Consider the following 27,079-nt stretch of genomic DNA (forward strand, 5'->3'; position numbering starts at 1 on the left):
CCCATCCAGCTACAGATCAATGGTTCACAACAACATGTAAGAAAACTCACCAGGAAGCAGCCCCGCTAGGAGAGGAGCATGTATCAATGACTTTGAGCAAGACAGAGCCGATCCTTCAGGAAGTTTTCATCTTATGAGTGGATACAGCTGATAGGTACAGGTAGCAATCGTGAAGGTGGTTTAAGAAATACTTCAGGGGTCCCTGTCGCTGTTGGTCGCTGAGTTACTAAACAGTGATGGTTCTCAACCTGTGGGGTGTGACCCCTTTGGAGATGAGCGGCCCTTTTTACAGACGTCATGTATCAGACATTTACATTATGATTCATAACAGCAGCAGAATTACAGTTATGAAGTAGTAGCAAAAATAATTTTGTGGGTGAGGCTCGCCACAGTATGAAGAACTGTATCAAAGGGCCACCTTGATACATGAGCAAGGCTGACAAGCACCGCTGTGCATATGGGCAGGTGTGATCCACAGAGGGGACCTGCAGGGACACTGGGGGTGGCAAGTTGGACTCCCTCGGTGGTTCTCATGGGACTCCACTTGGTTTTGAGATGGCGTTTCACTGTGCAATCCAGGCTGGCATTGAACTCTGCTGGGTCCATGGAACTCCTCCATGTCTAGAGGACTGTTATAAAGGGTCAAAGCCGGCTCTGCCCTTCTCTTCTTCCTCATCCGGGTCATGATGTGACCCTTTCTCCTTACACATGCTCCTGATGTGATATGCCACTGTCTGTTGTACCTGCGGCCAGACTTCCTTGAGCCTTCCGAATGATCATCTAAACACATCTTTTTCTCTTTATAAGAGAATGGCCTCAAGCCAAGTGGTGGCACACGCCTTTAGTTCCAGCACTTGGGAGGCAGAGGCAGGTGGATCTCAAGGCCAGCCTGGTCTACAGAGTGAGTTCCAGGACATCCAGGGCTATGCAGAGAAACCCTGTCTTGAAAAACAAAATGAGAAAGAGAGAGAGAGAGAGAGAAGAGAGAGAGAGAGAGAGAGAGAGAGAGAGAGAGAGAGAGAGAGAGAGAGAGCAGGTGTTTTGTTGTAGTCGTGTGGAGCTGAAGAACCATGTGTTCCTTTCATGACTTGCCCATGCCACCCTCCATCACGAAGGCTGAACCATGAAGCCCATTGGCACGGTGAAGGTGGTTGGTACTTCCTAGGACAATGTCCTCAGAAAGAGAGTGGGGACATGCCACAAGGAGGATTCTTTGCACATAGGAAAAGGAGATAACAGTTCAGGGACAAGGAAGAGGCCTGGAGCCCGGGCCAGGCAGTGATGGCTGGCAAGGCACACAGTAGCCAGCACCAGGAGCGGGTCTTTCCTGCGAGGGCCAAACCTGGCAGAGAAGAAACCTAAGGCAGCACCAGAGCACGCCTACCCAGCTTGCCCTCTGCAGTCTGCTGCCATCCTCTGCTGGGAGGTTGGCTTTTCTCTCCAGCTCAGACCACGTACAAGAGGACCTGGCTGGGCAGGCTCCCCTGGGATCTGCTGCCTAGGGAACCGTAGGGACCAGAGGTCTCCAAGGGCAGACAGGACAGAGCCCCAGGCAGTGATACATGAACCCAGAGCCTGGAGTGGGGAGCAGCTTGGGGAACTGAGGAACAGACCACATTCCTGGCCCAGATGGCTCAGTGGTGAAGACGGGGATGAGGGAGGGGCTTCTCAAGAGCCATGTCCCTTCTTACCTTATCATTGTGCCCTGCTGTCTCCTGTGGCTTGCTGAGCCACCGGTCTCCACTCAGCCTTCCTGCTCCTCCAGTGCTGAAGTCCCTGCTGCCCAGTGTTGCCTTTGTTATTTTATTATTCTGTTGGGATCAAACCCTGAGCATCACAGGTATCAGGAAAGCACTCTGCTACCATCAAGACACAATCCTACTCTTTGTGCGTGTGTGTGTGTGTGCGCGCGTGCGCGTGTGCGTGTGCGTGTGTGTGTTATATGTACATGTGCTATATGCACTTGTGAGCTACATGTACATGTCTGTGCTATATGTACATGTGTGCTATATGTACATGTGTATTACATGCATGTATGTGGTGTGTGTGAGTGCACACATTGGGGGCAGAGACTTGTCCTGGCTGCCCAAATCCCAAGTGACCCTCTCCTCCACAGTGCTGCAGTTAGAGTGCGCATAGCCACGCTAGACTTTTCACGAGAGTGCTGGAGATTTGAGCTCAGATCCTCACACTTGCCCAACAGTGCTCCAATACTCTAAGCCAGGTCTGTTCCTGTGTTTAAAGACCCACTGCCGTCATTCTCCAGGGAGCTTCTCTGATAGACAGGACCACTCTCCTCTCCTCTGTGCCTCTTTAGATTTCAATTCTCTCTCTCTCTCTCTCTCTCTCTCTCTCTCTCTCGTGTGTGTGTGTGTGTGTGTGTGTGTGTGTGTGTGTGTGTGGTGTGTGTGTGTGTGTGTGTGTGTGTGTGTGTGTGTGTAGCTCCCCCAGTAGTTGGGGTTGGCTGTCTGACTGACCAGTGAGGCACTTGTGTTTCCAGTTTTCTTCCCTCATGGGTTCTGGGGGTGGAACTCAGGTCCCCATGCCCGTCCAGCCATCTGCACAGCCTCCTCCACGATTCTTTCTAGACATCACGATTATCTCCTCTTCTGAGACCCCTTGCCTGTCTCTCTGGTCAGCTGACTGACCTCTTGGTGGCGGGGACCTAGTGTCACTCAGTGTAGTGTTCCCAGTGTTTGCTTGGTAGTTGGTTATCAGTGGCCCCTGAACTTTTGTTTTGTTTATTTCTCTTGAAGCTTGGGTCCATATCATCTGCTTGCCTGGTAGGTCGGCTCATAGACTTGGCCTAGAAACTAGTGGTGTGGGACCAGAATGAGCTGTCTGCATGGATGGCTGCTTCCAGGTCTTCTTCCTACTTCTGTGTGGGTCTGCCCAGTGGCGTCAGATTGGTAACTTAAGGTAGGAAGCAATGTGCTTATTTACACCACTGGAATAGGCAGACGTTACAGTGAGGGCTCCCCTCCTCTCCTGCAAAACCTGGGTGACAAGATGATTCCTGAAGACTCACAACAGTAAACCCATTCAGAGTTCCCTGTTCTGTAGTGCTTGAGAGTGTACCTTTAACAGGCTCCCAGAATGCTGTTGGTTGGGGGACCATCATTTAAGATCCAGTAATATACACATACCTCACAATCATGGCCAATCTGACTCTTCTTCCTGGATTTCTGAATCACCCGCCCACTTCCTTAAGCCAGAAAACCCGGATCCTCTTGAGGTCTCACCCTGGCCTCAAGCCCTGTCAGGGAGGATCATGGGCCTAGTGCTGTCCTTCAGCTCTCTTCCTCCGCATTCTCCCTGTGGGTCCTCAGGCCAGGAGCCCTACTTCCTTCATACGTCCTCTCCTTATCAGCCCATCCGCACCAGTCTCCTGGCTCCGTTCTCTAACAGACCTGCATCTGTACAATCGCATTATCCAGGGTGTGGAAAATGGCAGTGGCTCCTTCTCATTGTCTGCCAGAGGGCTCTGTCTGGAGCTCCTGTCCCTGTCAGCCCTGGGCTCAATTAGCTTCCCCTCTCACCAGGATGGCTCCTGTCCTTCTCCTACCCAGGCTGTGCTGGAGTCTCACAGTCGCCAGGCTCCTCTCACCTGTCCTTGCTTTCTCCGGGGCTCCCATCCCAGTCTTCTGGCCATTCCCTCTGCCCGCCTGTTTCTCTGCAAACTTTATTTCAAGAGGGCCTGTCTTAGTCAGGGTTTCTATTCGTGCACAAACATCATGACCAAGAAGCAAGTTGGGGAGGAAAGGGTTTATTCAGCTTACACTTCCACATTGCAGTTCATCACTAAAGGAAGTCAGGACTGGAACTCAAGCAGGTCAGGATGCAGGAGCTGATGCAGAGGCCATGGAGGGATGTTTCTTACTGGCTTGCTTCCCCTGGCTTGCTCAGCCTGCTCTCTTATAGAACCCAAGAGCACCAGCCCAAAGGTGGTACCACCCACAAGGGGCCCTCCCCACTTGATCACTAATTGAGAAAATGCCCCACAGCTGGATCCACAGCTGGATCTCATGGAGGCACTTCCCCAACTGAAGCTCCTTTCTCTGTGATAACTCCAGCCTGTGTCATGTTGACACACGAAACTAGTCAGTACAGGGAGCAAGTGAGTGCAAGAATGCTCAGACACATGCATGCCTTGCTGTTGTGAGAGGCTAAAGGGAAACTTGCAAGAGTCAGTTCTCTCCTCCCAGGGAGGCCCTGGGGACCAGCACAGCAAGCACTTTTTACCTCTGAGCCATCTCACCAGTGACAGCCACTATTATTGTGGTCATCCTCATTGTCATCAACGCCACCACCACCACCACCACCGCCACCACCACCACCACCGCCACCACCACCACCGCCACCACCACCACCACCATCGCCGCCACCACCACTGCAGCCAGGGCTTCTTGTATCCCAGGCTGGTGTAAAGCTCACTGTATAGCTGAGGCTGGCCTTGATTCCTACATGCTGGGATTGCAGGAATGTACCATGTCACCTAGTTTATGCAGTACTGACAACAGAGTACAGGACTTCATGTGTGTTAGGTAAGCACTGCACCAGCCCAGCTACATCCAGAGCCTGACCCCCCCCTCCCCTTAAAACACATACAAGCTCTCTCTCTCTCTCTCTCTCTCTCTCTCTCTCTCTCTCTCTCTCTCTCTCTCTCACACACACACACACACACACACCCCACAACCACCACCCAACTCCCCCAAACCAGAAAACCAAAAACCTAAATCTCCAAAATGAAAAACCTCTTCTCAAACTCTGCGCTTACTACTGTGCCTGGCATGTATAAGCATTTCGGGTGGATTTAGGATGCTCGAGGAGAAGACTAAGAATTCATGTAAGTCCTTTATGCTGCAAGGTGACCACAGAAGCAAACTGACTGCTTATGTCTTATCATTATACACACAGATCCACGCGGTCCTCAGCCCTCAGCCCTCTTCAGAGAAGCTTCTGTTCGTATCAGATGATGGTCAGCATGGAGACCCACGACTGGCAAAGCTCCAGAGAGGAAGAGACTGAAGAATGAACACATATCTTGCATGCACACCCCTCAAGACTCAGGGGTCACTGTGGAAGAGTGGGGAGGAGGAGCGTGAGAGCCAGAGTGTGAGTGACTTCAAGGAAATGGCCTCTCGGACACAGCTGGGCAGCTGCACACATGCGCTCCCAGTGGTCATGGCAACGTTCACAAGACCTGTACAAGGCTGAGCTAGACTAAATCCCAGCATGGAGACCGGAGTTAGGCATGAGATCCCACCCTTAGCTGTGGGCCTATCTGTTAGCTGCTGGGGGGAGGGGAAGTCAGTTTCTCTAAGAGTGCTGACCACACTCCAGTGGAAGATGACACATCCAACCATATTTGGATAGCACAAATCGATCTCGAAGGCTTAAAAAAGAAAAAGAAAGGAAAAACTATACAAGTTAGGTGGGCAGGGAACGGGGGTGTTAGAGTTGGAGGGGAAGGACATGATCATATCTCTCCTGAATGGAAACAGCCAAAGAAGCAGCTCATGGTGATGATGTGATCCTAGCAGGATGCAGGGATGGCTCAGTGGTTAAGCGTATTTGCTGCTCTTGTAAATGTGAGGTGGGGGCTTACATCTGTCTGTGATGAGGATTCTGAGAGAAAGACGTCTGTCTCAGTGACCTCACTCAAAGGAGTTGTGACAGGTCTCTGCTCCTGCCTTTGCCAGTGTGCTTTGGCAGTGTCCCCTCTGGGATTTGGGGTGTGGTCTGTAGCCCTGGGTATATGGCAAGCATCTTTGGTACCTATGGCTAGCTGGTATGTAGATATGAAAAGTGGGACACACAGGAGAAGTGTCAGCACATTCAGAGGCACTGTCGCCTGGGGAGCTGTGGGAAGCTCTATCACTATCCTCATCCAACCTTCCCATGTTCCCTTAGCCAGAAGAACCAGAATCTGTTCCACCTCATGGTCAGAACCTTCTGGAGCTCCTAAGTTCTACAGTCTAGAGAGATGAGCTGTGATCATTTTCCAAGAAGATGAGAGAGGTTGGCAGGCCTTTGAAGTGGGCATCTGCCAGTGTTGGACCGAGTGCTTTTGGAGATGGGGTGAAATTCATTGTCTAATTTGGTGCTAGCCTGTGGGTCTTGATTTCTAATCTGCATGTTCTACACAGCAGCCACTGTAAGTTCTTGCGGTGTGTTCAGTGCGGAGAAGAGAATTGTAAGTGCAATTTAATGAATTCATGTGCAACTGTCAACAGGCAGGCATGGTTAGCTGGGCAGCATTGTCCTCCCCCTTCAAACTTGTGTCTCCGGTGCAGCCAGCAGCTTTGAACACTTTAGTGCCTAACCTGCCTAAGGCCCCTGACCATGAATACCACGATGCATAAACAGTCACCAAGGGCAGAGAGCTTCGTTCTCAGATTCCCAACCTTGTGCCCAGCTGGCCCTTCAGGATTTGGAGAACAGACAGAAGTACACTGATCCCTTAGCCTGGTCAACTGTCTTGCTCTGTGGAAGCCACTGTGTGTACCTGGCTATAGTGGGAATGGCTATTGAGACAGACTCTAGACTCAGATTCAAACTCTCAGAGAGAACTTAGCTAACAAGACTAGCTCTTCACCACCATTTTTTACTAGGCTAGCATGTGCTAACATGTCCCACTGGGACTTAATTTCAAACTGGGCTGATGATAAATAATTTAATGGGTCAACTTGACAGGGACTACCTTAATTTTGTTTCCTGACATCTCCCTCTCTCATTTGTCAGTCCAGAGCCCAGACCACAAAATGGTGGTGCCCACATTATGGTGGATCTTCTGACTTCACTAAATCAAATTAAGAAAATCCCTCACAGGTCAATCTGGTGTCCTCTTTGGGGCTCTCTTCCCAAGAGATTCTAGATTGTGTTTGCTTGACAAGTAAAACTAGCCATCATAAGGACTAATGAATGGCTTATGTCTTTTGTGTCTGAGGACGTGGTGCATGAAGCAGGAAAGCAGTGCTCTGCCCTCACTGCCTCCAAGTTTTTAGGCTTGAATTTGAGTCAATTTATTGGGACTCTGTGGCATATAGCTCTCTCTAGCTTACAGAGAATGGATTGTGGGACTCTAAATGTCCACAATCACATACATTAATTCCTTGTCCTAAATTATTTATATAATCTAAAGTCTATCTATCTATCTATCTATCTATCTATCTATCTATCTATCTATCTATCTATCTATCATCTATCTATCATTTATCTATCATCTATCATCTCTATCATCTATCTATCTATCATCTATCATCTCTATCTATCTATAATCTATCATCTCTATCATCTATCTATCTATCTATCTATCTACCTATCTATCATCTATCTATCTATATGTCTATCTATCTATCTATCTATCAATCTAAAATCTTGAAGGATCACAGAGAAAGATGGCTAGGTGAGCCAATTTAGATGAGTTATTTCAGGCAAAGGGAAGAGTGAACAGAGGAGCCTGAGGCTGAGGCAGGATGGACATTTTATTACTGTCAGGCTAGTGTGTCTGGTGAGGACTGAGAGGGAGAATAAGGGGACAGTTTGCATAAATTGGTTTTTTGGGGGGGTTACATTTTATTTTTTTTAAATTAAGATTTATTTATTTATTTTATGTATGTGAGTACACTGTAGCTGTCTCCAGACACACCAGAAGAGGGCATCAGATCCCATTACAGATGGTTGTGAGCCACCATGTGGTTGCTGGGAATTAAACTCAGGACCTCTAGAAGAACATCCAGTGCTCTTAACCACTGAGCCATTTCTCCAGCCCAGGTTTTTTATTTTATAAAACATATATTCAACAAACAGAGAACTCATGCCTAATGGACATGAAACAGACCAATCTAAAACATAAGGATGCTGAAACTCTTCAAGTGGCTAAAAGATGATGCCCCACAAAATGGGGTGATATAATATAATCTGGTGAATACAGTTCAGAGAACTAGCTAAAAATCTTTCCGGTGCAAAAAGTGACATGACATAAAAATCAGATTGGTTAAGATGGTAGACTTGATAGAGCTGAAGAGAGAGTTAGTAAATTGGAAAATAGAATGGAGGAAATCCATCAATTTGAAAACTTCCACAGGAGTTTCTACTGTGGGCTTTTTGGAGCATCTCACCTCTGAGGTAAGAGTTACTGTGTTAAACAGGCAGGCTTCAGAATCAGGGTTAGCGGGAAGGCAGAGTTTCTAGACCTGGGGAAATCCTGGTTGCAGAGTGAAGGCCCAGAATCTTTTCCAAGCCTCTGCTGTTCCTGTCGATTTAGCCTCCCCTATCCTTTCTAGCTCCTGTTCCCTGGCGATTCTTCTTCCTGGTGTCACTTTAGTTTTCTGTAGTATTTATTGTTTGGTTTAACACTAGTTTAGTATTTCTGAGCAATGACTTAATTCTGGCCTGTCTGTTGTTAGAAGGGGATGCAGATGTTAGAAGGGGATGCAGATGTTGACTACACACAGGGGTTAAGCACCTGGCAGGAGACAGGGGGATCAGCTTGTGTCAGTGCCATGTGACAAGTGTCACCATATGTGGTATCTAGTGAAGAGAGCTCCAGAAAACCAGTAGAACTAAGTGGGCACAAAAGAGGAGACTGTGAGACCTGGTCACCTGGGTAATGAGAAAAGCTGGCCTCAAAGGGGGTGTATACATGCCGTAATCCTATTTCTGTGACACTACAGAAATGGCACAACTTTAGGGGCAAAGAGGCCAGTAGTCGCCAAGGGTCAAGGGCAGAGGTGGTTTGCCTACAAAGAGTATCAGTGGGAGTCTTTTGTGGGTGGTAGGAGATTTAATGTTACTCATTTGTGGTACAAGGGATCAAGTCCAGGGTCTCGTACACGTGAGGTAAGCGCTCTTCCAGAGTCACACTCCCCCAGCCCACAATGGACACATATTCTGACTGCTATGGCAGCTGCAGGACTCTACAGTTTCCTGTGGGGAGTCACAGAATTATACACCAGGTCAACTTTGTTGCAAGCTTCAAAGGCCAACAAGCAATTGTTGAAGGTTTCTGGAAAACTGAAAGTGCTGAGCGGTGGCCAGGCAGGATCCCTCCCAGCAGAGCCTAACTTTACTCAGACACAAATGAGCTTGCTGGTCTACAAACACTAATCAAAACTGAAACTGGCTGGACTGTGCCTGGACTCTATGAGCCAGTGTTAGGGATGGTCTGACAATGTTGTGGAAAACTCTGTAGAACGCTGTCCTTGGTGGGACCTCACCTAGGATCCTATTGGTTTTGTGAGATGTTTATTGGGTAGATGTGAGGTTCAATGCTCACCTGAGGAGTCGGGAGTCTGGCTCTGGCTTTGAAAATGCTTCCTTTTCCAGGAAGGTCAGTCACACAGGGAGTTTGGCTGCTGCAGCAGCTTCCGGTCAGATGTTTTAAGCTCTAAGTCTGTTCACCGGTGATGGATGGTGTCCCTCCTCACCTCAATGCTGTGGGATTGCCCAGGAATTACACAAGCAGAGGCAGAGTTACCAGAGTCTGGATTAGCCCATATCAGAAGAAGCACTACACCATGGAGTGATTTGGCTCATAAACCATTTTTATTTTTGTTCTTAGGATGTGCCCGTAAAGAATCCAAGATGTTGGAGTTTTTTGACTCTCCAGGGACCAAAGGCAAGGGCACTGTATGGGACACCCAACCTTGGCTCCTGGCTCTCTTCTGAAGAGCTGGGGTGCCAGCCTCAGAGAGGGCTGACAGTCACGCCTAGTTCAAGACAGGAAACACAGCGAACAAGGAATTAGTAACACAGACTGGGTCTGTAGAGGGCTTCAAATACACATATTCTATATATATAAACCTGTTATATAGGACTTCAACATATTGGCTTCCTTGTGATTGGCAATTAAAATACAAATGATAAAGATGTTGCACACGGCTGACTCCCCTGCTCAGCCCCCCTCCCACCCCAACATAAATAACTTACAAAGGTCAGGTGACCCTAAGAGTTTCTGCTGTTGTAAATATTCATTTGTAAAGTTGTTTCCCCTTCCTCCCCTGCAAACTATCTCTGAGAGCTTGTAACATAGCAGCGTGGAATGGACGAGCCTGGGTCAGGGAGAGCTGGCGGGGGCATCGAGAACCCCTGCCTCTCACCGACTGGTCCCAGGTGGCATTGCGGTTCCAGGGACAACAGAGGCTACAGGAAGCAGAGAATGGGCAGTGTGGCTCTGGCCTCCCCAGGGAAAAGGCTGGACCACAGAGGAGCCTTGAAGCATGGAGGTTTGGAAGACAAAGTGGAGCTCTGGGTTGTCCTGGCTCATATTTACAGTGTCTGGGAAACCCTGTTTCTGAAGACGCCTCTTCTGAGGGTGGCTGGGTGAGGAGGAACTTAAATACCAAGCAAACCCAGCCCCGCATGGCCAAGTTCTGCTCGGTTTTACTTGGCAGTTCACATACATCATCCATGCGGGTGCCAACAGTGAGGGGTTCTGTTCTGACGAGGGCTGGGAGCGCTGAGGGACAGAAGGAGCGCTTTAGGGGGAACGCCGGCCCTTCTTTAGCATGAGGTGGCACTGGATCGTCTGGATTCGGTTCTTGGCAGGCACAAACTCTGGCTGTAGCTTCAGCGTCGACTCATACCACACCAGGGCCTTCTCAAATTCTTCCTGTGAGGGATGAGGAGCAGATGTGAGGGGTGACACTACTTGACTAGACCTGGATGTGACCAGGGACAACCCGCCATGATTTTGATATGGATTTATGTCTGGACAGCAGAGGTATAGGGAACACAGTGGATTTATCCCAAAGGCAGAACCAAAATGCAAGCAGTGGCTGTGCGCACCAAGTGGAGAGCAGAAGATGGGCCTCTGTCGGCTTGGGATACGCAGTGGCCATCTTAAGAGCCACCGCCATCTGGCCCCAAGGTGTGCCCGGTGCAGTGCTCGCCCCTTACGATGTTCTTTTCACAGGCTTCCCAAGCCTCTCTGCACAGAGGCCTGGCGAATCTCGCCGTGTATCTGCTTTGATTTTTCTACCATGCCTGGTGAGACGGAGCTGAGCTTGGGCATCTGTTACCAGTGTGTGAGTTCGGGATTTTTTATTTTTCCAAATATTTAAAACATTTAGAACGGTGCACTGTTATACTGAACACACGACTCCTTTAATGCTGACTAATTCTACACAGAAGAGCTCGGGACAGCCTCGGGGGCTGTCTCACCCAATGAGACAGACTTGCTCACTCACGGCAGTAAACTTCACAACTACTGGGGATAAAGTCTTCAGTTTTTTAAAAAAAAAAAAAACCAGGGAAGGCTGCAATTCAGCACGCCAGCCTGGCCTGCACCAATGCTTCAGAAGTCAGGGATGTTGTACACACGACTTATCAGGACAGCAGCCTGGGAACTGCCCCTCCTCCACGGCAGCAGCTGGCGTGGTTCACGCGTTATATGTGGTTATTGCCGGGTTTGACAGGGACCTCTGGGGTTTTGAGTTTTGAAATCAAGGCTGGGGTTGCAGATCTCAATGGTAAACCACTTGCTTATCAAGTGCAAGGACACTGGGTTTCACACACACACACACACACACACACACACACACACAATTTATGACTAGATGGAAACATGGAGGGTGGTGATATCATTTTCTCTTGCGAACATAAGATAGGAAACTACTGAATTTCATCACTGTTTGCTGAGCACCTAATCATTTCCTGCACGTGAAAAAGAGAAGCTCTGTCCTGAGGGGCTCACAGTCTAAGAGGGGAAGACAAACGCCTGAGCCAGTTCAAGTGCTTTAGACTAACTAGTATGTTAATGCCATTGTGCTAAAGAACTCCTGAACTCCTGCTGAAGAACTGTGGAGTTGTAAATGCTGTGATGGCACAAGTGTTACCTAAGGGATTGAGACCCATGGGGCTAGAGAGATGGAGATGCAATTAGGAGCACTCGGCTTCTCTCTTAGAGGACCTGGGCTCATCATGTCTTAGCACCTACTTGGTAGCTCACAACTATCTGCAACTTTAGTTCTCAGGGATCTGATCCTCTACTGATCTCCAAGTGCACTTGGCAAGCATATGGTACACATACATACATGCAGACAAAATAGTCATACACTAAATAATCTAAATAAGGTTGTAGAAAACCCAAAACAACATCAACAATACCACCACCTTCACCACCACCACCACCACCACCACCACCACCACCACCACCACCACCACCACCACCACCCAACAACCCCTCAAATCCCTGTAGATTTGACTGTCAGTGTAGATGCTAATTTTGGAGATAACACTTCTGGGAACCTGGAGGAGAGTGACATATTCAAAATAAGCTTTGAGGTCAAGTTCTGCATCAGCTAGGACTGATGAGCTGGCTCTGCCCTAGTCTCACCATTGCCACGTAGACATTGCCCAGAGTGAAGTGGTTCACAGCGAAGTGTGGTGCGATCTCCACGGCCATGGTGGCCACGATGACAGCATCATTCCAGAGCCTGGCATTGTGCAGGATGTTGGCCAGGCTGATGAGGGGCACATCCTGGGGAGGAGGGAGAGAGAGAGGGGAGTGAGCTTCACTTCTGGCTTTGCCAGATAGAAAGAACACGGTGGTGGATCCTGGAGATGACAGTACTACACGGAAGTGCACAGGGCCAGGCTGCTGCTTGCTGCCAGTCAATGGGCAGACAGCAAAATAGCTTGCACCAGAAGAAAACCCAACACACCTTCCATTGGCAAAGCCTTGCATGAAAAGCATCCTTTTTTTTTTTTTTTTTTGTGGTGGTGCTAGATTCAAGCCAAGGTTTGCATGTTAGACAAAGGCTCTTCTACTGAGCTGCAGCCCCAGCGTCTGATGGCGGACTCCTGGCCACAGCCACAGTCTGAGCCCAGCCTTGACAAGAGAGTGAGTTTCCTGTGTACTGAGCTATAGTCTCAGCTTCTGTGCAAGGACCAGTGTGTCATCCCCAGTGGCTGGCAGACTTGTGCCCACAGGCCGGCCAGTCACCTGTTTTGGTGGGGCTTGGAGGGATCCTTCCCCCTACCTGCTGTGACAGTCTTCTCACCACACACAAGACCAACAGGTGCACACAGGCCCTCTGGCCTGCATAGCTCAAATGCCTTCCTGCCTGCCTTGTCTGCTCCCTCGGGTGAGGCACAGACTGAACACTAATTCCCACAGAGCTCCCCCTTAAATATGTCATCTGAGCATGGCTGTCACATCCTGTACTGGGCAACGGCAGAGTGCATGTCCTTAGCTGAGAGCAGCGTTCATGTCCAGGCCTAGGTCAGAACACTAGCAGAGCAGAGTTGAGCTTAGAACCCAGAGCTGCCCTTAGTGAAGTGGCTCTCTTCTGATGTCCTGTGCACTGTCTGAGAAGCAGATAAGCCTGGGTCTGAACAATGTAGGGCATCTAGATTAATGCAGAACTCAGTATGCATCTGATAATAAACGGCACGCTCTCAGCCACCGTTAACAGCGGGTGCTGTGGAAAGATCCAGGGTTGGCAGGTTGTGTGTATAGGAGGAATATACAAAGGGATAGAAAATGAAGCACTTAGGGTCTGGCCAAACCCACAGGGGATGAGCTAACCCCAGAATGACGCCCAAGCAGGCGGCCTGCTCAACCAGAGGACTCCTTGTATGAGGACTGGCTCTCAGCATGGGTGTGAGGTGGGGACGTCACAGGTCACCACCTCTCCGGGCCCTCGCCTCAGTATGCCAATGTCACTGGCTGAGCACGAGGAAGCCTCAGGGCCACGGAGAGGGCGCTCCCTCAGCCTCACTCACCTTCATCTGGTGGGGAGCGTAGTGGAGGGCCTGGCGCAGGCAGTCGATGGCTTTTTTCCCCTGACCTTTCACTCTCCAGTAGAGGGCCGCCATGCTGGAAAGGACCCAGGATGTCTGATTCTGCAAAGCAATGACAGCGAAGGTTTGTCTTCTCAACCACACCCCCAATCACTAACAGCGCCCCGGGTTCTACTGTCATGTGACTTTTTAGAGGCCGCTTCGGTTCAGAGAGGTTGTGTGCCTTGCCCAAGGTCACCAAAGTGCACAGCAGGGTGGCCCTCGTGTCCCTGCTTTGCTCTACTCAACATCTTTGAACCAGCACACACCTGAGTGTGCCCTGCGGGTGGAATGCTGCTGAACTGGGGTCTTAGTCTGCAATTCTTGACTATTAGCAGCACCAAGAATTCATGTCTACTCTTTAATCCTTATCTCTCCTTAGAAAATCAAAGTTCTGCTGGGCAGTGGTGGTGCACACCTTTAATCCCAGCACTTGGGAGGCAGAGGCAGGGGCATTTCTGAGTTCCCTGGTCTATAGAGTGAGTTTCAGGACAGCCAGGGCTACACAGAGAAAGTCTGTCTTGAAAAACCAAAATAAAAAAATAAACAAATAAATAGAAATCCAAAGTTCAGCTTTTCTTAATTTTTTTAAGAATAAAAAGATTAAATTAATAAACAGCATGGCACACATGCATGTCATGGCCTAACGATGGAGGTCAAAGGACAACTTCAGAAAGCTGCTTCTCTCCTGTTCCTGCCTGGGATGTGGGGATGGACTCGGTGGCCAGGCAAGCACCTCTTCCTGGTACCCACCATCTGGCTAGTGCAGAAGTCCTACTATCATTTCAAAGCCCTGTCGGCATCTTCAGGTTGTCAGCATTGATTCTATAGGTCAGGCCGACAGGCTAATGGCGTGTGTGCCTTCTAATTCACAAACATGGTGCAGTAAGTAAATATATACATCAGTAGAGCCCAGGAACACTGTTTCTATCTAGGTCCTTTAAAATGTCTTTCAGCGTTTATCCCTTCCTGATCACTGATCCTGCTTTCTTTGTTGTTATGTCAAATGTTATAACATATTTCTTTCAACAATGGAAATACAACTTATCTTTATTTAGGGACCATATATGCAGAGCCACCTGATAAAAATGTTCCGAAAAGTCTGACTGTACATTTTCTGAGTACTGCAGCGACAGTAGCAGTACCCTTTCTGAGTAACATCTCTTACTGCCACACATTAATTTTTTATTGATTTATTTGCTTGTTTCTAGTATGAGACATGCTCTTCACAGACTCAGGTGCTGGCCTTCTCGGTCCCGGTCGGTGGTGGTGTTGGGGAGGTGGCCCGGCCTTGCTGGAGAAAGAACGTCACTGGGGTGGGCACAGAGCTCAGCCCTGCATCTCTTCCAGTTTGCTGCCTTTCCTGCTGTGTGTAGATGGAGATCTGATCTCTTGGCTTCCCGCCCCACAGCCTGCTGCTGTGCCTCCTGGAACCGTGAGCCCTCGTAACCTCTTCCTTCTGTAAGGCACTACTGGCCATGGTGTTTGATCACAGCCATGGAGAAGTAACCAAAGCACGCAAGGCTGAGAGGTGTAGGGTTCAAGGACTCCCCTTGACGTGAGAGGCTTATTTTCATCTTTCCTCCTTAGGAGTTAGCTCAGAAGCCATGCTATACAGACAGTGTGGTCCCTGGATGCTCATTCAGTGTTGTTCGTTCAGACATGGACAGGGACTGCGATTTGTACTCTACCTTTCACAACCTTCTTCAGTTTGGAAACTCTGGACTTGCCTAATGCTCTACTACTTTGTTTCATGGATAATGTACATTGGTCAATATAAATCTGAAAAAGCATTACTGGACCCAGCCTCTCAACAGTTTGCTTATGATACCTTTATGCCTATAAAATTAAATTTGTACCACAAAATTTACATATAATTCATTATATTCATCTTCACGTGTCTAGTTTTGTTTTCGGGACTACGTTTGACCTAATGAAGTAACTAGAAAATGGTCTCTCTTTTCTCTTACTCCAAAGTCTGTTTGTTGGGATTGAAGTATTTACCAAAACTCTCATACAATTCTTCTGTGTTATATTTCTTGATGAAAATACATTTTTTAAAAACCACTGCTCAATTTATTTAAGAGTATTAAGACTTTTCAGATTATTTTTGTTTCTTTCCTTCTTGAATCAGATTAGGTAAAACATTTTTATAGTAATTTAAAGGTATGTGCCACCAAAGTTATGTTTTAAAATTTATTCATATAAAGCTGTAAGTTCACTTTTATTTATTTATTTAATCTGCATGTCTGCAGTGTGTATGTAGTGCAAGTGTGGCATATATGCTTATGTAACACACACACACACACACACACACACACACATACCTGTGCACTGAGGCATGAGGGTTTTTAGGCTTTATTTTCAGCCTTATTTCCTTTAGAGAAGTTCCAGCAGGCAGTCAGCTCAGCAATTCTGCCTCTGTCCCCACAGCACAGGAGGTGAGCATGGCCACATCTAGTTTCTTATGTGGGTGTTGAGGATTTGAACTGTGGTGCTCATGCTTGTGTCATAAATGCTCTTACCACTGAGCCACTTCCCTAGCCCCAGGTGTATTTAAACAACAACAACAAAACAACAACCACAACAACCTCTTTAACATAACATAGCTGCAGTTTTCTCTTTCTACCTGATATCTGTTATGACTTTAAAAAATCAATTTTGTTGTAAGTTTTTCTAATTGTTTAAAAAAAACCAAGTTCTAGAGTGTTGATTGTACTTTTTTTGTTTTCTATTTCATTGAGTTATGTACCTAATAATAGAAATTACAGAATTAAGATTTATTTACCAGGCTCGAGAGATAGCTCAGTGGTTAAGAGCACTGTCTTCTGAAGGTCCTGAGTTAAAATCCCAGCAACCACATGGTGGCTCACAACCATCCATAATGAGATCTAATGCCCTCTTCTGGTGTGTCTGAAGACATCTACAATGTACTTAGATATAATAAATAAATAAATCTTAAAAAAAAAATTTATTTACCAAGACCACCTTCTAGGCCATAAAACAACCTGAGTAAGCTAAGAATGTTTGTTTACTCCAACAGAATAAACAACAGATGCATGGAAACTGGAAAATACCTAGCTATTTGACAAGATAACAGACCTTTAAACCAGAGGAAGGTGCCAATCACTCTAAACAACCACATGAAAGTTTGATAAATGAACTTTGCCTTAAGTTTAGAGAGAATATTTAGATTTAGGAAAAAAAAAAAAAGGAACAAACCCACCCTACAAACTTCCAGTTTAATTTTACTTAACTAGAAGAAATTGCAGAAGACAGATGGTTGTGGTGGTTTGAAAGAAAATGGCCCCCACAGGGTACAGGGAGCGGCACTATTAAGAGCTGTGGTCTAGTTGCAGTGGCTGTGGCTTTTTTTTTTTTTTGGAGGAAGTGAGTCACTGTGGGGTTGGGCTTTGAAGTTTCCTATGCACAAGCTAGGCCCAGTGTGGACACAGTCTCCTGCTGCTGCTTTCAGATAAACATGTAGAACTCTCAGCTCCTTCTCTAGCACCATGTCTGTCTGCATGCCACCTTGCTTCCTTCTATGATAATGAACTAAGCCAGCCCCAATTAAATATTTTCCTACTAAGAATTGCCATGATCATTGGTATCTCTTCACAGCAATAGAACCCAAACTAAGACACTGGTCATGGAAGCAGGGGGCTGGAGAGATGGCTCAGCAGTTAAGGGTGCTGGGTGTGTAATCATGAGGATTGAAATTTAGATCCAAGCACCTAGAGCCCTAACTCTGAGGCCGGTGGAGTCAGGAGGGTCAGGTGGAGCCAGGAGGGTCAGGTGGAGCCAGGAGGGTCATGTGGAGCCAGGAGGGTCAGGTGGAGCCAGGAGGGTCAGGTGGAGCCAGGAGGGTCAGGTGGAGCCAGGAGGGTCAGGTGGAGACAGGAGGGTCAGGTGGAGACAGGGTCACTGGCACTTGTTCATCTAGACTGAAAAAAAAGTGAGCTCCAGGTTTAAGGCAGGGCCTTCAATGGAACAGGTGGGGCATGACAGAAGAGGATACCTGATGCCCTCATTGGACTCTGTACGCACACTCTGTGTGCACCTGTGCATATATGTGAAAACACACTGATAATTCATGAAATTCTTAGACAAATGGATTGGAGTTGGAGAACATCATCCTAAGTGATGTAACCCAGTCTCAAAAGATCAATCATGGTATGCACTCACTGATAAGCGGGTATTAGCCTAGAAGTTTGGAATACCCAAGACATAATCCACATATCAAATGATGTCCAAGAAGAAGGAAGGAGTGGCCCCTGGTTGGAAAGGCTCAGTGCAGCAGTGTAGGGGAATACCAGAACATGGAAGTGGGAAGGGGTGGATGGGGGAACAGGGGGAGGGAAGAGGGTTTATGGGACTTGCGGGGAGGGGGGATCCAGGAAAGGGGAAATCATTTGAAATGTAAATAAAGAATATATCAAATAAAAAAAAACCCCAAAACCAAAGTATTAATAATAGGATTAAGAGTGGGTAGACATCACTACAGATCTTACCAATATTCAAAAGGTAGTAAACCAACCTTCTTCCCCTTCCCTCTTCCTCCTCCTATTTAAGATGGAGTCTTTCTATGCAGCTCAAGCTGGCCTCATACAGCCTCCAGAGAGCCTAGTCTTTCTTTCTTTAAACTGTTCCCCTTAGGTTTTTGTCACAGTGCCAAACTCTATAGGATTTCAGTTTTGTCATTTTTCTTTTCTTTTCTTTTCTTTTCTTTTCTTTTCTTTTCTTTTCTTTTCTTTTCTTTTCTTTTCTTTTCTTTTCTTTTCTTTTCTTTCTTTCTTTCTTTCTTTCTTTCTTTCTTTCTTTCTTTCTTTCTTTCTTTCTTTCTTTCTTTCTTTCTTTCTTTCTTTCTTTCTTTCTTTTTTTTCTTTCGTTTTTTGGATTTGGCTTTTTCAAGACAGGGTTTCTCTGTATAGCCCTGGCTGTCCTGGAACTCACTCTGTAGACCAGGCTGGCCTCGAACTCAGAAATCCGCCTGTCTCTGCCTCCCAGAGTGTTGGGATTACAGGCGTGAGTCACCACTGCCCGGCTTTGTTATTTCTTTTAAAATCTACAACCCTACCTACAGGTTACATCTGTATTTGTGACTTTATCATCTTACTTCTTTGCAAATCTTGTGTCTTAGGATAAGGCATTGGTAGCTGGTACATAGAGTTGCTTTGGGCAGGACTCTTGGAATGTGAACTTTTCTTAGCGTTGTATCTTTAAATGTCTTTATCCTTCCCTTACAGAAGGTCATATAATTCTAGGGGGTCTGCGTCCTTTCAGAATTGTCATCTGGCTTTGATGGTCCTATCATGCAGGCTGTCATTTCAGTCACTATCCCTCTGTAGGTGAGCTGTCCTTTCCTAATCCCCACAATGTCACCAATCCTTCAGGTTCCCTTCACTGATTTACCTTCAGCACTAACGAGACACACGGTAAAGACCCTCGGTCAGTACCTACTGGATGAGTAAATGAATGAATGGCTGCATGGATATTTATTAAGCTGTTCTGTCTCAAGGCCAAAGCCTAATTCTATAACTGCACTGTGGTCCTGTGGCTGTGAGTCTGAAAATCGCCTTTCTCTGTTGTAAGCAGGCTTCCTGTTATGTTCTACAAACATCTGCCCTAGGGGACTGGAGGCTGGTGCGGAAAGGGATGTTGTTCTTTCTGTTCACCCAGGCTCACACCACCCAGACTCATTCCAGCAATGGCGACCAAAGCTGGGGGCACTCAGCCCTCCTAGGAGCCTCAGTGTGCCTCAGCAGCAGCCAGGTTTGTCAGAGTCCTACAGAACACTTCCTGTAGATCTGTGATGTAAGCTAGCAGAGGCCTCAATGCTTGCTTCCCCCCACCCTTTTGCTGTGAGGACTCACTACAGCTGCTGTCTGTGGTTTACCTCAGTATTTCCTTCCCCCCTTTTCATCCTTCTACAACAACGTAATCTGTTTTCTACGTTAAGTTTGGTTTTCTGAAATACCTGGTGCCTACTCTGTCTTCCTGACACTACCTGACTGAACACACGCTTTTAAAGTCATCTGTCGCTGTTGTTAGAGGGCTTTGCTGTACTGTGTCTAGGAGTGGACCTCCTCGCACTCACCCATTTGGGACACATGGCATTTCCTGTCTACTGACAGACTTATCTCTTTATTCAATGCTCTTGCTGATAAGTCCACTGTTGTACTTGAGATCCAGAGTCAACAGTGTGATGCTGAGAGGTTAGCAGAGTGGATAGAGAAGGCATCACCAGGTAGGACTGAGCTTCATGAAGATAGTCAGCAAGTGTTCCCGTATCCAGGAACTTTTGGGGCAGAGGACTGATGTAATTTCTTACATGAAGTTTCTAAGTCACTAACTAGGTTCATCTCACCTAGCCCCATTGTGTGACTACACTTCTTAAATAATTATTTCATTTACAGCTGGTGTACACATGTGACCCTAGCACTTGGGAAGTAAAGGCAGGATGTTCAGAAACTCATGGTTATCTTCTGCTAAAAAAGTGAGTTTGAGGCCACCCTGGGTTACACCAGGTCCTCTTTCAAAAATACACCCCTCCCTCAAAAGAAAAACCCTTTCTGCCAATTGGGTTCTATTAACTGCTTTCTGATTTCAATAGTTTTTTTTTTTCATTGTTGCTATTAAACTTTTTTTAACTTTATCATATTTACATTTCTTTAAAATAGATTATAATGGATATTTAGAAAGTGTACACATGGGTCAACAAAATGGCCTATCAGGTAAAGGCACTTGTTGCCAAGACTGATCACCTGAGTTTGCTTCTTGGAATCTACATGACAGGAGAAGAAAATCAACCAGCGAGTTGTGAACTGACCCCTGCCTGTGCACACACATGGATAAATGACTTATAACAACTTAGCGTGCACACACACAGTAAGAAAGCCTCTGGACTGAGCGCCGTCCGTTTCCGTCCATCTGCTTCTCCAGTCTGTTACCGGTGCAAGCCCCGGGCTTCATGGAATCTTACCAATTCATTTTTTCAGGGTACTGCTAAGGCAAAAACTCACATTAAAGCCTATGACTAATAGATTATATCTAAAATATTGCAACTTATTCTTTAATACCATCAATTATTCAGGTGGCATATTTCCCCAGTTGGATTATGGAAGCTCTGCTTTGCTCTCACAATTTGAATAATAATAGTTTAAGTAAGGTCCACACACTGTAACTGGGTGACACATTCCTTATGCCTCCTTGATCTCTAGAGTCTTGCTGGTGTTTTCCTCATCTACTATGTCTGTGAAGAGGCAGTGCTGTGTAACATGGAGCCATTCCCGACTCTTGCTGGCTTCCCAGTGACTCTGTTTAACATGCTCTTTTCCCCAACACTGCCTGCCATTAGCTCCTGGGGACCAGACTGGGCTCTGATGTGACTTCTTAGGGAAGAGTAAGGGCAGGACTATTTTCAGATAGCGCTACAAACTTTCAACAGTCCACACACACTGTGTCGCTGTCAGTCTATGAAGGCAGCAACCAATAACTGTCGTACATCCGTGAGCATGACAACACCTGAAACACACGGGGGGGGGGGGGGGAGGGGAGGCTCTCAGTCTTGGTGTTTTAGATAGAACATTCTATACAGTTCCCCTATCAGTTATTTTTTTATATCAGAGTACCACCAATTTAGAAGGAGGTATACATGCATGCAATTCTTTTAATTACTTACATTTTAATAAATAAGCTGTTCTCATGAACCCTAAACAAAAATTATCATAACAGATTTATTAAATACATGTGATAAGTTCCATCCATTGCACTTACTAACCCAGCTTATCTAACTGTGCTTAGCCAATAGGGGCTTGTTTAAGTTGTCTCTGAGTTCTTCTGACATGACCTAATTGCTGTCTTTGGGAGGTTCTTTGTTAGACTTGGTGGAAGTTATTTCTAGGGGCTGGATAGATGCTCTGTGGTCTTGCATTTGCAGAGGACCTGGGTTGTGTTCCCAGCACCCACAGGGCAGCTAAGAACCCCCTGCAACTCCAGCATCAGACCCTATGCATTCTCTGGCTTCTGTGGCACCTGCATGCACATGCTGCACACAGAGTCACTCAAGAATCCACATGTACACATAGAGAATTAAACCTTTTTTAGAGAGTGATTTTTTTCCCTAGGAATCTTGGTTCCTTTTGGTGTGACTCAGAGCCAAGATATCACAGTTGAGACATGGAGGTGTCTTACCCTTACAGTTCCGATTCAGGAGGACAGGTGTTCATTTAGCAGCCCTTTTCATACAAAACCTCTGTTATTACCAAATGGAAGACCGGCCTGTAACAGCATCAGAAGATGCAGAGGACAGCTCCACATAGACAGGAGCTTTTATAGACGGAGAACTCAAAAGCACAGATGACAAGGGGAAGCCAGATAACTGAGGCTATGCCAAAATAAACTGTTTGCATATGACAAAGGAAACAATCCACACCGTGAAAGGACATGCCATCACCAGGTCAAGCTGTTGGCTGACCCGGACAGCATGGACTCATCCCTATGAGCCTGCACCTGGGAAATGGGCACACAGGGGGAGATTTCCTCTACCAGCTCACAGAGTCAAATGGGACCATGTGACAACCAAGCACATACTGCAGTGGAGATGGCAGCAGCTTGGTGCACACCAAGTCAGGTGGCACAGAGGAGCCTTTGCAGAGACATCTGAGCATCATGTGTGGAAAGCTCAGTGAGTCTTGGGGGGGGGTCTGATGATGCTTATCGATCTGAACCCAAAGTGGAGTCTAATTAATGTCATCTGCTGACAGCTGGTGATAATTAATGGCAATGCAAACTCAATAATTCCCCTAGGAGATAATTACAGACGGCTACTTGAGGAATACTAAAGGGTAATGACTATTTTAAAAGTTGAAGGCAAGAGAACACAGAGCTCTTTGCTAGGCTGCCATGGTCAACAGGAAGGAGACATAGCTGCTGGTCCTCCAGCCCCGTGCTAAGGTAGAACAATAGTTTCTTAGTGTAGTCCTCAGACCAACAGTGTCACCCCACATCACCCGAGAACACAGAGACAATACGCATCTCAAGCTTGACCCGGGCCTTACTGAAGATGGGAGAGGGCCACAAGGTCCATCAGTCTGCTTGAAAAAGAGCATAACTCCAGCGTGTGTTGAAGTTTGACACTACAATGGAAACAATGCCAGACTAACTTTTTAGGTCTTCTAATAAATGGTGGTTACAGGCAACAGAGTTTATAGTGGAAAGGACCCTGGATTCTGAACTGTATCTGGATTGGGTAACTATAATAAAACACAGATATAACTCATGAAAACCCCCAGCCTCTGCAGGATTCTAGGTCCAGGAGACTATTATAGAAGAATGGATGCTTATATGGAACTTGTGACACCTAAGCTACAACGGACCGTGTGATTTGTTCCTTAGGTAAAGGATAATTTGTTGTGAAGCTCACTTGCAAATAAACACCCACTGTTGTGCGGTAGCTCACTGCCTTTCCTATCCCATGCCCTTCTGAGGGAGGTCATGTGTGAATGAGAAATGCTGAACTGGACCAAAAGCCTAAACCTATCAATGTAGCTGCCTCTTCCCTGTGCATGCCTGCAGCCTGCGTGACTTCTGAGGGGGCTGTCTACTCATTTGCAGATCCTTATTTATACCCAGCATGGATTTTGTCAGGTGCTCTCTGTTGTATCTTGCATTTCTGAGCCTCCATCTGTGGTGATTTCCTTTGGTCTGAAAAGACCTTGCTAGAGATTTTTAGTTTAATTCCGTTAGTAACATATATCTTTCTGTCTTTGGTAGTCTGGATATCTTTTGGTGGTTTATTTAACCTTTATTTATTTTTTTTTAAAGAATTGAGGCATAATTCACCTAGAGAGAAATACTGAGATCCTAGGAGCGATATTCAACTTTGACAATTACTCAAATATCCAACAATCCAGAAAGTTCTTCCATGCTGTTTCTGTCTACACCTCCAGGAAGCAGCACAGCTTTTATCAACACAGGTATAAACCCAGAGATAGGGCTGAGCATACATGAACTCTCTCTCTCTCTCTCTCTGTGTGTGTGTGTATTTGTGTGTGTGTATATATGTGGGAGAGAGAGAGAAAGGGACAGAGGGAGAAAGAGAGAGAGGGAGTGAGAGAGGGACAGAGAGAGAGAGGGAGGGAGAGGGAGGGAGGGAGAGAGGGAGAGAGAGTGAATTCATGTGGGTGGTATAAGTAAATCTGAGGAGGGGCATACACATGTGCACAGAAACCAGAGGATAATGATAGCATTCTTGCTTATCTAAGACTGTTTCTCTCTGACATGGAGCTAATCAAGCAGGCTCCTGGGCTAGCCTGTGAGCCCTGTGGATCTTAGCAGTGGGATTATGAGCATGTGCTACCGTGTCTGGCTTTTTAAACACAGGCTCTGGGGACTGAAATCATTTCTTCATGTTTTATGGTATGATGACTGATCTCCATTGTCAACTTGACTAGCTCTGGAATGCAAACTTCTGGCCACTCTTGAGATAAAATTCCTTGATTAGATTATTTGAAGTAGGAAGAACCATGTAAATGAGGGAAGCACCTTCTGGTGGCCACCCACATAAAGGATGTGGAAGAAGACCACTTTGCCTTTTGCCTGCTTGCCTTCAGTCTTGCTGGCAAGTCCACCTATTCTGTTGCTGCATCATTTCTTAACTGACATTTGAACCAGCTTCTGGGTTCTAATATAAGCTAAAGACCAGTAACTCTACAGGCCTTGGTGCCATATGGAGACTTCTGATATATCTAGGCTTGTGAACTGGGAAACTCTCAGCTTTTCTAGTGTGAGCACAGCTGGACTACTTCAGTCACATCCTCTAAGCCAATCTCATCAGTTCCCATCTGATCCTCTCTCTCATACACATGCATGCACATTTGATCAGTTCTGTTTCTTTACAGAACTCTGACTCATACATATGGCACATACTTTACCAAATGAGCTGTCTCCCCACTTTCAACTTCTTTTATTAGCATATTTTTGGGCTTTGTGGATGTTGGCACTCTGGGGCTAAATTATCAGCTATGAATATGTCAATGTTTACTCATTCTTCTGATACAATCCCAGTGTTCCAATTTCATTGGCAAGTATGAATAGACCTGTTGTGCACATTTTTTAATGAGTACTTTTGTGGACACATGTTTTCATATCTCTTGATAAATGTGCAGCAGTAATCTTACTGAGTCAAGGAGATTTGAACTGTAACAGGCTGCCACCCATTCACTGAGCAATCACCCCACTTCATTTCTCACTGCAGTTATCTGCATCTTCTCCAACACGTCTTATCTTAGTCCTAGCTGTCATTTCTTTGGGTTTTGATTTGTATTTGTAAATGTTCTTTATAGTTGCTGGGTTCAAGTTCTGTGCCAGAATCATGAGCTGTCAATACCCAGTTCTACTTTGTGGCTTATCTGTTGAAGAGATGTGTAAATTTTGACAAAGTCCAGTTTTTCATCTTTCCCTACACAGTCCATGCTTTTTCTGTTTGGAACATCATCACTTGCCTTGTCTAAGGACCTGCCGATCTCCAGTGCTCTCCTGGCAGCTGTACTGATTCTGCTTGAAACTGGATACTTACACTTATGACCTTTATGACCCATCTCAAGTTGACTTTTTCCCCCTTTGGTTTTTCGAGACAGGGTTTCTCTGTGTAGCCCTGGCTGTCCTGGAACTCACTCTGAAGACCAAGCTGTCCTTGAACTTAGAAATCTGCCCACCTCCCAAGAGCTGGGATTAAAGGCATGCGCCACCACTGCCCGGCCTCAAGTTGACTTTTAGGGACTGCATGAGGTACAGTGGAGGGTTTTTTTATTTTTATTTTATTTTTTTATTTTAATAGTAATTTATTCAAGAGTTTCAGATTGAATACTGTGATAATTTATAGACCTAATGTCTGTTCTGTGCCTCTATTTGTCTGTCTTTGTCCACAGTTGAGAGCCCCATTTTTCACTGTGGTGTTTGCAGGGGGTTGGATGTCTAGGGTAGCAGTGTTTTCAGTCATTGAGGTTCCTTTGGATTCTGCTTTGACCTTCCTGTTGTGAGGTTGGCTGTAGTTCATTTGAACATGATACCTTTTTCTCTGTCTTCTAAGATTTTGTCTTTTGTGCATAGTCACTATGATGTTATATTGATGATTCTTTGTATTCATATTTTTCAGTCACAGACTTCCTTGATTCTATGGAAAGATGTCCTTCATCACTGTTAGAGAATGCTTAGTTCTTACTTTTACAAGTGTTGTTTCTGCACTGTCCTTTCTTTTTCCTGGACAGATGATGGGCTCTTTGCTGTTGGTCTTTCTGGGTTTGTGAAGCCACTTTGGTCAGTTTGCTTTCCTGTGACTAGTGATGTGGAACGCTTCCCTTGCTCGTGCTTGGGGCTACTGTGTGCTGTCGTTGGAGGAATGGCTGTTTAAACCCTCTGTACACTTTCTAGGTTGATCTTTCAGTGTTTATCACTGAGTGTGGGGGCTTTTTGATATGTCTTGGGCATTAACTTATCAGATAAATAATTTGCAGTACTGCCACCCACTCTGCAGCCTGCCTCCTGCCTCCTGTGCTGGTGATACACAGAAACCTCCAGTCACCGTGGAGCCCAGTCTCTCCTGTTTTCACTCCTGTGCTCCTGGTATCACAGCCAGGGACAGGAGTCTCAGGGACACTCTGCAGTCTTAGCCTTTTAGCTATTAGATTTGTGGTTAAGAGCTGAGCTTCAGTTTATCCCATGTGGTTATACGATGTCCTTGATACCATTCGCTACAGAGAACAATCTTGATGTTGGTCAAACATCACTTGATCATCTTATTTCTCATTTCTGGGCTTCCCATTTCTTTTTTTCCTTTCTGATTCTAAACCCATGTATTAAGCCTTTAATTTCATTTTTTTTATAATTCCCGGCCACCAAAAGTCCATGTAATTTTTCTTCTCACAAATTTCAATTCTCTAGAGAATTTTTTTTTTCCAATCTTGTTTCTACTTTTCTTCTGTCTTGAACCATACTGATTACTGATATTTTAAAGTCCTTGTCTTAACTCAATACTAGATCACCTTAAAGTCTACATCTATGGTCTCTTTTATTCTCTTGAGTTTCAACTGCAACCTGTGGACATCTAGTATGATTTAGTGGAGGGTTTGACAATTTGTCTACAACACTGCTGAGTCTCCAGATACGGTTATCTTCTTTCTACAAATGATACACTGTATTATAAAATTTAATGTTAACCCTCATTGAAAATATCACTAGATACAAGGGCACTCTGCATTTATATGTATGTATGTATGTATGTATGTATGTA

General features: G+C 46.1%; 1 protein-coding gene across 4 annotated transcripts in view; it reads right to left on the reverse strand.

The window, feature by feature from the left end:
* Positions 1-9,527: 9,527 nt before the first annotated feature.
* The window catches only part of Ttc17 (tetratricopeptide repeat domain 17), a 108,828-nt gene continuing 91,276 nt past the window's right edge, over positions 9,528-27,079 (reverse strand). For 3 of the 4 annotated variants that reach the window (XM_052183063.1, XM_052183062.1, XM_052183064.1), the window contains 3 exons: positions 13,732-13,851; positions 12,341-12,484; positions 9,528-10,615 (listed from right to left, as the gene is read on the reverse strand). In XM_052183063.1, coding sequence (XP_052039023.1) covers positions 10,484-10,615; positions 12,341-12,484; positions 13,732-13,851 — 396 coding nt within the window. In that variant the 3' untranslated portion in view covers positions 9,528-10,483. Of the gene's footprint in view, positions 10,616-12,340; positions 12,485-13,731; positions 13,852-18,693; positions 21,313-27,079 lie in introns of those variants that run through there. The other variant, XM_052183065.1, reaches the window with a different exon arrangement.

Source organism: Apodemus sylvaticus, chromosome 5, assembly GCF_947179515.1.
Source record: "Apodemus sylvaticus chromosome 5, mApoSyl1.1, whole genome shotgun sequence".
Taxonomy (NCBI): Eukaryota; Metazoa; Chordata; class Mammalia; order Rodentia; family Muridae; genus Apodemus; species Apodemus sylvaticus.